Source organism: Ischnura elegans, chromosome 3 (assembly GCF_921293095.1).
Source record: "Ischnura elegans chromosome 3, ioIscEleg1.1, whole genome shotgun sequence".
NCBI classification, from domain to species: Eukaryota; Metazoa; Arthropoda; class Insecta; order Odonata; family Coenagrionidae; genus Ischnura; species Ischnura elegans.
This window is the reverse complement of record NC_060248.1, coordinates 38,845,287-38,859,521: the sequence shown is the minus strand read 5'-3', so window position 1 is coordinate 38,859,521 and position 14,235 is coordinate 38,845,287. Positions and strand designations below refer to the sequence as shown.

The 14,235-nt window shown below is 37.9% G+C and overlaps 1 protein-coding gene across 2 annotated transcripts in view; it reads right to left on the bottom strand.

Moving 5' to 3' along the window:
• Window positions 1-1,311: 1,311 nt before the first annotated feature.
• The window catches only part of LOC124155675 (apoptotic chromatin condensation inducer in the nucleus), a 35,519-nt gene continuing 22,595 nt past the window's right edge, over window positions 1,312-14,235 (bottom strand). Inside the window, exons 11-14 of one of the 2 annotated variants that reach the window (XR_006864216.1) lie at window positions 11,934-12,123; window positions 11,633-11,769; window positions 2,532-3,126; window positions 1,312-1,952 (exon numbers count right to left, since the gene is read on the bottom strand). Coding sequence is in view for 1 of the 2 variants with exons in the window: in XM_046529692.1 (XP_046385648.1) it covers window positions 2,896-3,126; window positions 11,633-11,769; window positions 11,934-12,123 (558 nt within the window). In the remaining variant the exon portion in view is untranslated. Of the gene's footprint in view, window positions 3,127-11,632; window positions 11,770-11,933; window positions 12,124-14,235 lie in introns of both variants that reach the window. The other variant, XM_046529692.1, reaches the window with a different exon arrangement.

Genomic DNA, 14,235 nt, shown 5'->3' with positions numbered 1-14,235 from the left:
TTTAACCCATACGGAACACACTCTCTGTTCACCATGTGGAGTTAATAAATGTAATTAAGATGTCTCCTTAGAAAATAGACCACAGTGCTACGCGTACTCACCATTTTAAGCGAGAATATAGAAATCAAAGTAAAATTATTGAATTTCGTTCGAGTTGGGCGGGTCCAATACAGGGTGGAAAATGTTTTAAAAACTGGGTACTAGGTAGAGGGTTTTAAACTAATTTGTACACTTCTCATAACGGAAAAAAACTTCATCTGTCAAACTAATCTTTTGTAAATCCATGATTTTCAAATTTTTTTTCTGAAGGAAAATAATAGTTTTTATATTTCGGAGGGGGGGGGGGGGGGTTTGGACCCCCCGGACATACTCCCTGGCTACGCGACTGTTATGTTTCTTTTATATGAATTTCTGAGTTCAATATATATACATATTTTGTAATTCTCATTCCATGGAAAATAAAGTTCACAAGCATCAAATCACATGTGCCAGTCAGTGACAATTCCCGTCAGTCAGTGACACTCCATTTTTATGACCAAAGAGAGGACACCATTTCTTACGCAAAGTTATGATTTCGTATACCTTTGAGCAATACCTAGAACTATTTTATATATATCGTGGATTTTCTATATCTTGCATAATTTCAGAGCAATGCGAAGAAATGTGACAATATCACAAAACAGTTTCATTTATGCCAGTCAGTAATGACGAATTTGAAGTTTAAAATCTCTGGTTCTACTGGGGTCACAGGGTGGTACCAAAGCCAGTGCATGCTTTCACTAACTTATTTTTGGAGGAATTCTCCAGAAAGTTCCTACATTGATTTGTATTAAGTCAATGGGGAAATATATGAACAAAAACTGGGTGTAACGGTCAGTCAGTGACGCGTAGAAATGCTCCCTAACACTACAAATAGTCATAACACTTGCCTTTCTTGGTCAGATAGCCATACGCACAACAAACAATTTTAAACAAGCATTAACACACAAATACCATTAATTAAGCGTTACATGGTAGTCTGGAAAAATTCATAGATTGGATACTCATACATAATTGCATTAGCATGCACGAAATGACTCTGTTCCTAAAGGTGTTTAAAACTTTATGATGAATTGCTGAGCAGAAGAAATCATGAATAATTTTATTATTTTAAGGAAATTCCATAGGACCAATTCTATTAAATGGATAGATGATGAGAATTTGATATAAAATTCTCATACATATTTCATTACCTCCTTTCACCTTATCGAGAATATTTCATGAAAAAATTAAACTCAAAACATGGTCTGGTAATAAAAAAACGAAGTGAAGTAGTTTCAAACTTTTTAGTTTACTTGTGATATGATTTACACTCACAATTAAAATAATAAAAGGCATTTTAATTTACAAAATGCAATATCTTCTTTGACACAAATTTTTGGTGTTTCTACTTGGTTTGCACAAACCAACTCCTCATGAACCTAAATGGGAGACCGGACAATTACCTAAACAGGTGCTAAGTATGATTCCTTGAGTGGCTCCTTTTGCAAGGCATTATTAAGCCACGGAGACTGGAGAAAATCACGTAGATACCTAAACTGTGTTTGCAGTCCCAATTTTGTCATCTTGAGCTGTTGACGATGTCATGAATAAGATGGTTGAAATGATGCAAATGTTGCTGCTTAAAGAATGAACTTTGGAGATCTCTCACTCCAAACACACAACAGCTGAATAAAATGTTCACTTGTCTCACTGCCACTTCACTTGATAACTTTCTTAACTTAAGCTGTCCATTCCAATATGATTTCCATTTGGCTCTACGCTTTATATAACTTGCATCTCCTTTTTCCTTAACCAGCGTCCCACATATTCAATTCCTCTATCCATGTATCTTGGGACAGTGATTAAGACAGTTGTAGATGCACTGGGTTGAATTAATTTCTTCTGTTTTGTTGTAACGCCAGCCAACTCACCTGAAAAGAAAATGCTTTAACACCTGTCGGGAGATAAAAAAGGCATTTGGAGGGCAGTTGAAGGAAAAGGATTCGCATTTTACTGGAAAAGAGGCCATAAGGTTAAAATGAAGGTGAGCTAGATTGGGATGAAAAGCTTCCATTAGGGAGAAACATGAACTTGATTTAATGACTATTGAAGACAAACAGAAAGGCAATTATTTATGCTTAACTGTGTGTGTTAAGATATCTGGAAGGGTGTTACGAAACCTAACAGCTGTATTTTCAAGATATATACTGAGAGATTAACTGCTTCTAACAAAATAGCGTGACTTGGATGAAGATGACTAAATGCATTGATCCCAAAATATGAATTACTTTCAAGAAAGCAAAAGACTAGTAAATGCTATCATCTGGCACAAAAAAACTGAACAATTAACAGTTTAACAATTAACAAAAACTTTAGAAAGCTATCCATGGAATTTACAAAATAATTTAGATCTACTAAATTGGAACTTAAAAAGATCACTGAAGTCTATAATTGGTGTTTTCTTTTTATCAAGTGGGAGAATTTAGAGGGAGGGAGCATAGCAAACAGACCATTTCAACAGTGGGCCACCAGCAGACCGCAGGCTGAGGCTGGCAGTTCAGCGAGCAACTTAAGTGGACTCTTCAAGGAAGGAAGAGCACAACCGCTAGTGAAACTTCACAGGTTTAAACCTTGAAGTTAAATGTATCCTTCCGTTAGAAATCGAGGCCATTCCTCACTACCAATGTGCAGATTTAGGTGCTCCTCTTAAAATAAATTCTCCTGCTAAGCTGATTCATTGGTTTCGATTGACCATGAGCCGACACATTTTGTTGTAAATCCTCTTCCTGTTATCTCCTTTGTTGCAGTACGAAGTGTTTTACAAAGGCACTGACATGAAAGTCAGGACAGGGGATGAATGTTAGCTTTTATTCTTCATTTTTTAGGACTAGCACTGCCAGCCTTGCGTCCTTTAATACTTTCAGAGGGTCTTTTGCGGACTGCACCACTATCATCACCACTTCGCCTTCTGCTTCGGCGCCGAGGAGAAGATGACCTCCTCCTCCTCCTGCCAGCTCTTTCTTTTGCCGCTGCCCTCTTCATCTCAGCCATTCTCCTCTCATGCTCAGCAAGATGCTGCCGCCTTATTTCTTCTTTTACTTTTATCTGAAACATTAGGAGGAGAAAAAAATATAATTATAGGCTCGCCTAGAATGGTTGGTAATTTTCATGGATTCTTGTCACAAAAATTATGGAACTCAATGGTGAAAAGAACTACATGATTCGGTGGATAGGGTTGCAATTAGAGATGGGTCGAATAGCAGATTTCTCAAACTCGAATATCGAATTCGAATATTAAATGATTGCTCAAATATTCGAATACCTCGAATACTAGAATTGCGCAAAGCATATTAAACGTAGGTTTTGTCTTCTATTTCCCTTGATGAATGTATAAATAAAAAGGTATACAGTAGTACCTCATTCTATCGTTTTTCAGGGGGGACGAAAAAAAAACGATGAATGCAGGAATGTTTGACTAGGTTGCCTATGCAGCAGGAAACCCAGGATTTTGGCGAGTAATTAAGATTTCCTTTAAAAGATTCAAACTGGAATTTAGCTGATTAATGGAATATTTTAATTTCATGGAAACAATTTGGGCATATACATAGTTGATTCAACTAACATCTCTTTCAAATATCCGAAGGGGACACACCACCTTGCGAAAAAATGATTGCATGTCATCTCGGCTTTTACACTGCTATGATGGATTTCTGTCTGATGTATATATTCTTATCAACCTAACGCCATTTCTGGGACACGCCGATCTGATACTCGGCTTCATCCAACTTCTTATTTTCAACAGGTAACTCACTTTACCCTCACTCCTACTGTCAAGTGCTAGCGGACAATCAGAGGCGTTTTGCAAAATACACATGCTTCTCCACCGGATTTTCTTCAATTATTTTCAGTCCATCTTTGGAAGTTCTCACGAGATAAGCAGACAGGGTTCCCACTCTACCTAAATAATGAAATTCACGGTTTTTTCCAGGTTTTCACGGTTTTTATTCTAAGTTTTCACGGTTTTTTTTCAGGTTTTCACGGTCTCAATGTCGTCAAATTCATGGTCCGTTTATAAGTCAACAATAGGACAATCACCAGTCTAAATTAATTAAAAATTAACGTATGCGACATACGCCGTGAATGTAAACGCAGCAATGAAAAGTGACATCTGTTGTGACGTCAACGTTTGGAAAATTCAGGGCCAACTAAAGGCCCAACCCAACCACGCTCTTACCCAGACGCCAAATACCATGGCCTTCTTTACTATGCGAATGCCCTTAGGACCTTCTTCTGTCTTAACACCGGAAGTCCTTTTTTAATTCCTCGCCGAGAGATTGTTTTTTGCGCACGTTGTTATTACCGCATAGTAACCAAATTTCCCTTACCCAATCTTTCTAAGATCGCGGAAAATATTTATTACAATTGTTTATAGAATGTAATAAATCAATAAATCAATTTCATATAATTACAGTGGAACCTCGATCTATCGTTTTTCTGGGTTATGGGCGAAAAAAACGATGAATGCGGGAAAACTATTGATGCGGGAATGTTTGGATGGGTTGCCTATGTCCCAGGAAATGCAGGATTTTGGCGCGTAATTATGACATTTGTCAAAGGATTCAAAGAAGATTTTACCAATTACAGGAATACTAGTACTTTATCGAGACACTTAGGTCATGTAGTTGATTCGAATAATATCTCTTTCAAGTATCCTAAAGGAACACGCCACCTCACTAAAAATATAATTTTCGTAAATGGTTCATTCTGGGTCCATTAGAAATGCAAGTCATTTCATTCGTCCTTTTTCGAATACAAGTCCATCCCAATCTATCACTGAAATTGAAACGCTTAGACAAAATAACAGACTTCTGCCATTAATATGGAAAATATCGGTCAAAGTGTCGTCATATAGTACAGACCAATTACTACACTTCGAATATTCGTGTGCAGAGAAACACGTAGACTAAGAGTCTGCGCGTGCCTGACCATGAAACATGATTAACATATCGAATTTGATCGGTCAATCGTAGTATTATTATCAACATTGAGATATTTTTAAGGTTTCATGGCGAAATTCACGGCTTTTTCCAGGTTTTTTCACAGTAGACGAAATTCACGGCTAATTCACGGTTTTAAGGTTTTCACGGTTGAGTGGGAACCCTGGCAGATGAATTCGAATTGCTAGCAGGGAGAAATTAAATTTATTATATTACACTACTAGACTACAAAGGCCACTAATTCAAGGCCAAAAGAAGCTATTTTTTTCCTTCACTAATCATAAATAATTGAAAAGATTTTTTCAATTCATGCTTGAAGTGTGTATTTTACTCATTTAAAGTACAGTAGAACCCCGTATTTGTGTTATCGGAATTTACGTTTTCCCGCAAATTGCAAGTTTTTTTCTGGGTCCCGTCATATTTCCTATCTCTCCAATGTAAATAGAACCCTGTATTTACGCCGTGTTTTTTTCGTTTTCCCGCCATGTGCACCACGACGTGCCGACTAAAAAAAAATTATTTGCGTACTAAAACAATTAATCGTGCATATCAGCCCATAAAAACTATCTTTTGGCTTCCTTTCGCGCATTTTTATTTAAAAATCCAAGAGAGAGAGACGTAATGAGAATTATTTTCGGGAAGAATTTGAATGTGGCGGGACAGAACGCCACTATGGTCGAAAAGTTGAACTACGTCATCTCGTTTTCTGTCAGCAGCGAAAAGATTCATGATACGAAAGTAGGTGTTTTGAGCAATCGAGCTATGTAATAATTATAATGCAAGAACTCCTGAAGGAATGTTGACAGTAATCATGTAGTCAATAATTTGATACGAGAGTTTGAAAGGAAACCAGACGTGATGAAACGTGATAAATGCCGTAACTAAAAAACTTGACCGACAACTGGGATCATTTGCGCTGACTTCATTCAACAGTTGCGTAGCAATTATGGGTTAATTAAATACTTAAAAAACTTATTTAAACTTGAATTATCCCATTCAAGTAGCAGTGTATCGCAATCTATTGTAAATTTCAAAAATTATGAAGTCGCAAGACAGTTTGTACTACGCACTTGATCGCCGAGTAGTTCAGACACTCGTGTGTTGCCAAGTTTCCCTCAATTCGTACAGGAAATAGAATTTATCCGGCTTGAAAATGGGATTTCGAGGTGAAAAACGGACATTTTTAACTGACGACAAAATGAAAATTTTAGAGCTAGTCGATTCCCACACCGGAACCCGCATCGATTCAAACGCTGGCGAAGCAACTCGAATGTTGGGACTGGCAATCCGATCGGATTCCCAGTCTCAACATTCAATACCGTGGTGAAAAATCGCGATGCCATTGTAAAATATGCAAACCAGTGCGGCCATTTATCAAAAAAGAGAATATATGTGAAGAATTCCAGGTAAGAAGAAATAGAACGAATTCGAAAAGAATAGTTTTTAGGTGCAAGATCATCAGATGTCCCCGCAAATGGTGTCATCTAAAGGCCTGTTTACATAGTACATTAACCCGTACAAGTTAATGTCTAAATTATGAACACGAAAATGCACCGTGTATTCACCCAACTTGTGCGTATGCATGAACAGAAAATAGCTATTCAAACCTGTTCTAGAACCTGTTCAAATTTGGTTCATGCATTCGTAGTCGGATTTAGGGGCAGGGGACGTGCCCCCCCCCCCCCCCAGATGCTTAAAAAAATATACAAAATTTGCATACGGTTATCATAGGAGGCTCTATGGGGGGGGGGGCACGTGTCCCCCCAGACACTTTAAAAATATGCAAGATTTTTAATACCGTCCGGTTATCATTGCGTTCCTTTTGTATGACGTGGTATCATTGTGCCCCCCCCCCCTCTAGAACAAAATCCTGGATATGGCACTGCTTGTGCCCCCCAGAAAGAAATCCTGGATCCGCCTGATGGTCATCATTACGTTTGCTTTGCTTTGTGTATTACTAAAGGAGGCTTAATCATTTAATTCAATAAGAATAACTTTGATATAAAAATAAAGAGAATTGTTTAAAGTCATCGTTATATCTTGCTTTTAATCTCAATTAAACAAGATCTTTTGCCTGTCAGGCCCTCTGTGCCCTTCCCAGAAAAAAATCCTGGATCTGCCCCTGCCTACAATCGTACGTGCTAATGTATCGTGTAAACAGGCTCAAAGGCCCTTGAGAAAAAGTATTTCCCCACAAGATTGGGAATCGAAGATTCCATGGCATCTATAATAATGGTTGGTTGGATAGATTCAAAAATAGGTACAGTCTTGTATATAAGATGGTGAGTGGTGAAAGCAAAGATGTTAACAAAGAGACAGCAACTCAGTGGAAAGAATCTGAATATATTAGAGTTCTGGAAGGGTTACAGCCCAAAAGATGTTTTCAATACAGACAAAACAGGATTAGGTATTTTTCAATTTTTGCTGCCAGCAAAAACACTGTGCTTCTGAGGGAAACAATGTTATGGAATAATGCTTAGTGAACAATTAAAAAATTAACATTTCCAAAGCCAGTATGTGAATAAAAGTGAAAATTCTCTATTTCCCGCTATTTGCATTTTCCCGCAATTTACACTTTTTTTCTTGGGTCCCTAGAAAAGTGTAAATAAGGGGTTTTACTGTATTTTCATACATGGCTGACACACAAACCCTTATTCTTCCAGTGAAGTTTTGGACCATTACCAAACAGTTTCCTTTTAAACTGGTAGTCCTGCATTAGCGCTTCAATTTTACACAGAGATGCCACAGTTCATATATGAACTGTCAGGACAGAAATTATTTACCCTGAAGTAAGGCAACAATGAAATTAGAAAAAGAGACTCAGGTAAACTGATGGCATCACTTTTTTCATTATTGAATTATGTGTAGTATGAGTGAACTAAATCGTTCAGCAAATCACAAAGGAATTTCCTATTTGCAATGGTGCTCTGATGGGTTTCCAATTGTTATCCAATTAACAACCACCATTGTAGACATGCAATTATATCCCCCGTACACTAGTGACATTGTGTGAGACACATCTCAGATCAAAATGCGTCTTATACTGCATCAAAATCATATGAAGTTTGATAGTTGTTCAGAGGACACAGACACTTCAATTGGAATGTTTCAATTATAACAAGAAATCAATTTGACGAAAAACTTAAACAGCAAATATGTATAATAATTTCACAATTCATGAGTGAATGATCGAAAGCCTGGAGTTGACCTCTCAGATTTTGCTGCAAATTGCTACAAATATTTGGACCTTCAAATAAAACAGACATCTGAATACAGTAAACTCTTGATTTTACGAAGCAGGATTTTACGAAGTTTTCGATTATACGAAGTGATATTGCGGTCCCGGTGAAAAGCCTATGCTAAATACATGGCACTATTCGATTATACGAAGTTTCGATTATACGAAATTTTTTGAATTTACGAACCTCGGCTCGGTCCCTAGGAACAAATGGCATTCGTTTATACGAACTACGGCGAAAAATTTGTCAACAAAACTAGTTACGCCGGCGTAAGTAGCTAAAAAATCAGCGCTTCCAACTGTGGTCCATCAAAAGTGCGAAATCGTAAATGATAATGCAACTTTGGAGAGAAATGGGTCGCCAAAAACCTCACTGTGGGAATTTAGGGGGAGTAGGAGTTCAGTTAAAATATCGCGGCTGACATTATACCCCTATTTACGTGCCTGTTCGTAAACATAGCATCGACAATAATTCGTAGTTTAACATGCCAGGAAGGTCGCGCGGAGTATTTCGTACACCCCTAATTAACCCTTTGCACTGCTGTGAACGTACAACGAAGACTACTTGACTACTTTTCGCCGAAGCACTTCGAAGGGTCCCTAATCCGGGACCCTTTCCTCGACGAGCTCACCCTCGCTGGCCCCTGAAACTGGGCTATTTTTAATGCATTACCTGACGCAACCCTGGGTTTCAAAGGGCAAAGGTGCCATGGGGGAAAAAGAGTAAAGTGCGTGTTACTGTGGGGCTGTGCGTCAACCAAACGGGCACGGACAAAATAAGCCCGATGTCATTGGGAAATTTGAAAGGCCACGGTGCTTAAAACATGTAAAATTGGAAGCCCTCCCCGTTTTTTACCATGCAAATAAAAACAGCTGGATGACCCGAGAAATTTTCCAGCAAACGGTTATACGTCTACAGAGAAAAATTGCTGGAGAGAACAGCAAAATTGTTTTAATAATGGATAATGCCACCGTTCATAAATACGTGGAGGATCTAAAATTGGCTAATGTTCGAGTCCTCTTTTTACCCCCGAACTCGACTAGCAAGTCCCAGCCCTTGGACCAAGGCATTATCCAATACATATTTTAAAGTCCTGTACCGGAAGAAGCTTGAGCGGTATTACTTGCGATGGATCGGTATGTATACATTCATCTATTTTGCTCATGTGCGTTAGGATATCGATTTAGATATTTTTATTCATGATTATCATTCTTTCAAATCTATTTGCTACTTTTATAAATGGGAACAGAAATTAATAACATCCCGAAATGGACGTTGATACATGCAATCCGCGCCATAATATCTTTTCGTGTATATATTGGCCTTTGTGAATGAACAACTTAAATATCTTAAGTATTGGGCTCTATTTACCGCCAATTTATATTTCAGGCTTCTCGTAATGAAGACGCACTTCCAAGTCTAACCATGAACTTTCTTCTCACGCGCTTCCCCGTTCTCCCATGCTGGGGTTCTGTCTTTCAAAAGCCTTTGTCCCTTCCCTCTTGCCGCCTTTGGCTGATCTTGCTGACACCCACCTTAAGCATCCCAAACCCCTCCTTCCCCAGCATTTCCCATTCACTCCCTCCCTAAGGTGACTGAGCTTGTGTGCGTCGCAAAAAAATACATACGGCCCCCAAAAGTAGACTGAGGCAGAGCTGAAGGCCATTTCCCCACCCTTCTTTGTCCTGCCCCCTTCACCAGTCCTTGTGATGACCACACTTCTTCCTCAAGGCAATCCCCATCCCACTCTTATTCACCCCACCCACTGGGAACGTTCCCCGATTGTGGAGAAGGGCATGGTTCATCTTTACCTGCAACTGGGGGAAGTTATTCACCGGAGAGAGGCGGAAGAAGTATCTTCCACTATCGGGAAAATGGTGCCGCGCTTATAATTGTCTCTCTTCTTCTCAGCTGACTTTTCAATTGAAATTATTTTCTTTGCTCTTTCCACACTATATTTATTTACGATTATGGCGCGACTATTTTTAGTGCTAAAACTAAGAAAATCTTTTCTCTATGTCAATGATCCTTTGCATAACTTTCAATACGGCGGAGAAAGGAACACGAAAACTAAATGAGGTGACGGTACAGGTTTTTGCGTGTCATTTTTTGGGAATTCACGCTAGTGAACCAATACTTAACCACGTTGAGAAATGATAAAACGTCTCTTGTAGGAAAACAATCAATGTGGATAATAACGCTTCTATCTATATTTCTCCGATACTGTAAGATGTTTCTCCTGTCGTTTTCCGGTTGGAACCTTGCTCCTGTCGGCATAAAAGGAGAGAAACATACTATATGAACAGATCACCTCACACCCGGTATGAAGAATACAGTCCTGATGAAGAATTAAGTCTTTTATGGCAACGTCTGCGAAGATGATGGAACACAGTAGTCGGACGGAGAACTCAAACAGAATTTACTGCAAATATTCGCCAGAAGATAATCACATCCTACGTTATTTATGATCGTAATTGAATCTCAGTGAAAATAGAGCACATTCTGCTGAAAATACGAAGTAACTCGAAATATTAATTTACGAAGGTTATTTTGGAAACGGGCTAAGACCCTTGTTTTTCTTTTTTTCTCGTCACTGAGCGATAGAGGGCGACATAAATGGCGGTTAGGCCGGCTGCCGCTAAAATTCCGTGGGTGTCAGAAACAAATATCTATCTTTTGCATACTTAATAGTAGCTATTGGCTCCTAACCACAAATTTATTACTGTAAATTCTTATAATAAACATTGCAATTCATTATTTGATTACGTTTTCTAAACTGGTCGGGAATTTCTTTAGCGATCGTTGATGTTGAAGTATGAACAAGAAATGGGAATTTTATGGTGGTATAATTATTTAACGATTTTTCACATCATAAATCGATAGCAAAAAGCCTTTTCTATGAATTATACCGAGAATAACCACCGAAAACATTTAAATAAGACCACTAAAGACAAAAAACGGCGGAAGAAACAAAAGGGAACATTTTTTTCGTGACTTATGAAAAAGGTTTGAATTTACGAAACTCGATTTTACGAAGTGCCAATTTTCCGGTCCCACTGACTTCGTAAAATCAAGAGTTTACTGTAATAAGTAATTTCAAAATGGCTGTTTTCCAGGAATATGGTATTATATTTAAGTTTTGATGCCCCATTTTCTGGGAAGAGATCGACAAAAACCGATGTCTGAAGAAATTTTTACCCTAGATTCTAAGAAAAATTTGAAAGTTTAACCACACGTTGTTGCTATAGTTAATTCTTTCAATAAGAAAAATTTATAATTTTAACAATTGACATTGCTTAATTATGTGAACTGAAGGTCAATCAACAGGATCACCATAAATCAAATTGACAATATCCATTTCCATAATTTACCTACCTGATCAGCTGTTAGCGGCAGCCAATAGATGCTGGGTGTTGCCTTTGTTTTTCTGAAAAGGCTGTCAAGTAGGTTTGCTGGAGCTTCTGCAGCAGCCGCAGCTGCAGCCTCAGCTTCTTTCCTCTTTGCTTTCCGAGCTGGAACAAAAAGAAAGAAAAATATGAACTAAAAAATAATCTATAACAGATTCAATTAAGAGAAAAAAACAAAATATCCAAACGACATTTATACTGTTAGCACAGGATCAAAAGGATAATATCCAAAACAATTCAAGAGCAACAAAGCAGACTAAAGAACTTACCTTGCAAATCTTGCATTGATGCTGGGGGAGATGGCATAACACGGTCCCTATGACCACCGGGCTGCCCAGCAGCATCAGGACGCCTTCTGTCATCTACAGCACCTCCATGAACAGGCCCATGGACTCCTGGACGAGGTGGTGATTGTTGTACAACTTTGTCCAAATCCCATTCTCTAACTGGTGCTGACATCTGGAAATTAAGGAATGAGGTCTTCAAAAACTTGAAATTATTAGCTATTTCCTGATGCCAAAATAAATGAAGGATGAATGAAGAATTTAAGGTCAAAATCACTTTATCATTTATCAGAATTTTTATCATCTACCAATGAACTCCCAAACACCTACATCAGTGAGGAGAAGTCTATCCTAGACACAAAAGTAATTCCTGTTCCACTTAAGGGCAAGGTTTGGATACTTAGTGCCATGGCATGGTCAAGTTAAGCATCGTACCTCACTAATTACTCAATCAGTTGTAATGAAATACAGTAGAACCACTTACAAACTTCTAATTAAAGAAGTAACACCATTATACAAACTACTCTCCCAGACCAAATCATACATTCAGTAAATGCCACGTGGAAAATTTATAAAAACCCCATTTTATTGATTTAAGAAGAGCTCCATTATGTAACATTCCACATCAAGTATCCTGGAGGTCCCCACCCAACCATCATGAATTTCAATGAAATTTTCTGCATACAATACTTAATGATTGGTAAAATATTACGCTCACTTCTTCGATATCTATGGTTCTCATCATAGGAAACATGTTAGGGAAGCCACAGCTCCGCTATATGAGGCTTCGTCTATTGCTACGCTCCGACCTAAGTGCAGCTCCAAGCAGGAGCGCTTGGCAATTGTGCTCCTCTCTGAACCCCTGAGGTGGTTCACAAGTTGAACTGCTCCAACAGAATATCCAAAGAGTAGCTCTTTTGAAATTAAATTTCGATAATATCCTGTTAAGCATCCATTATGCAACATCAGCTTTCTTTTCTTCATTCCATATACTATTTGGTGCAAAAGTATAAACTAACTTTCAATTTACAAGTTGAATGAAAGGTGGTTAGAGTCTGCGCTTAAAATCATGGATGTTCATCATCCCCATTCCACTTAAATTTTCACTGGATAATCTTATCAGATTACCTTTCTGCATTAGGTCATATTTATGAATAAGCAGGTGGTTAGGACGGAGGTCAAATTTCCCTTTGTAAACTGTATAAAGTTACTTTCTGCATTGGAAGTCTATGCTTTCCCCTAAAATGGTTTTATATTACCTTTCCCAATCAGATTTTACTTTGAAAGAGGCAGGTGTATGGTGATCATAAGACTCGCATATCATACAGTTGTGAGGTTGATGTATTTGAAACTTCTTAGATTCTTTATTCAACCAATGATAGCCAATTTTTGTCAACTCTGTATACATCCTAGAGGAAAATCTGTATTATCCTCTCCACCCTATCCAAATATTTCTATTGCTGTATTATCTTTGATGTATATTGTCCGTTAACCTTCAAGTGGCATGGAACACTTTAAAAGTACATAATCCACAGGCATTAATTTTGGAGTTCCTTTAATTTCAGGCAGTAACTAAAACAAACAGGCTTATAGCAGAAGCGTTTAATTGCTGGTGATACCTGTGGTGCAAACCCGAAGCCGTGGAAGAAAGGACTCCGATCCTAGCGGAATATCCTAATTAGTATTCCCTGCGTGATATAACGCAGACGTAACTGAACTCTTACAACCTACTCAACAACAAAATTCATAGTTTCTTGCAATGACCCTTCTAGAGGCAGGAAATGTGTAATTAGCAATGGCATATGTGAAAAGCTGATGTTGAACTTTTAGTTTATTCAATTAAAAAAATTCAGCATTCTTTTTCATGATTTGCAGCCATTATTGAGAATGTTAAATCAATAAATTCATACTTGTAAGTTCTTTCGGCCTTTGGGTTCATCAGAGGCATATGCTTTTTCATCTATTTGTGGCATATATTACTCATCCGTGTTATATTAGTCACAGTTTCTTGTAGATTGCTTTTTACTATAGTGACGTCTGCATTATATTTTTCGTGAAGTAATATAAAGTTAATATCTTTTCTTGTATTATCAATTTTATTGAAAATCGTTTTTATTGCAGTGATGTACATTATTTCAATGATGTCGCTAGTGTAACACTCTAAAGGAACTTTTTTTTGAAACAATGGCAATTTTAATCACATCAATGTGAATGCTTGGCAGATTTTTTAATGTTGATAATGATTATATTACATTGGATGATAGAAAAAGTCATCCCTGGCAGGACT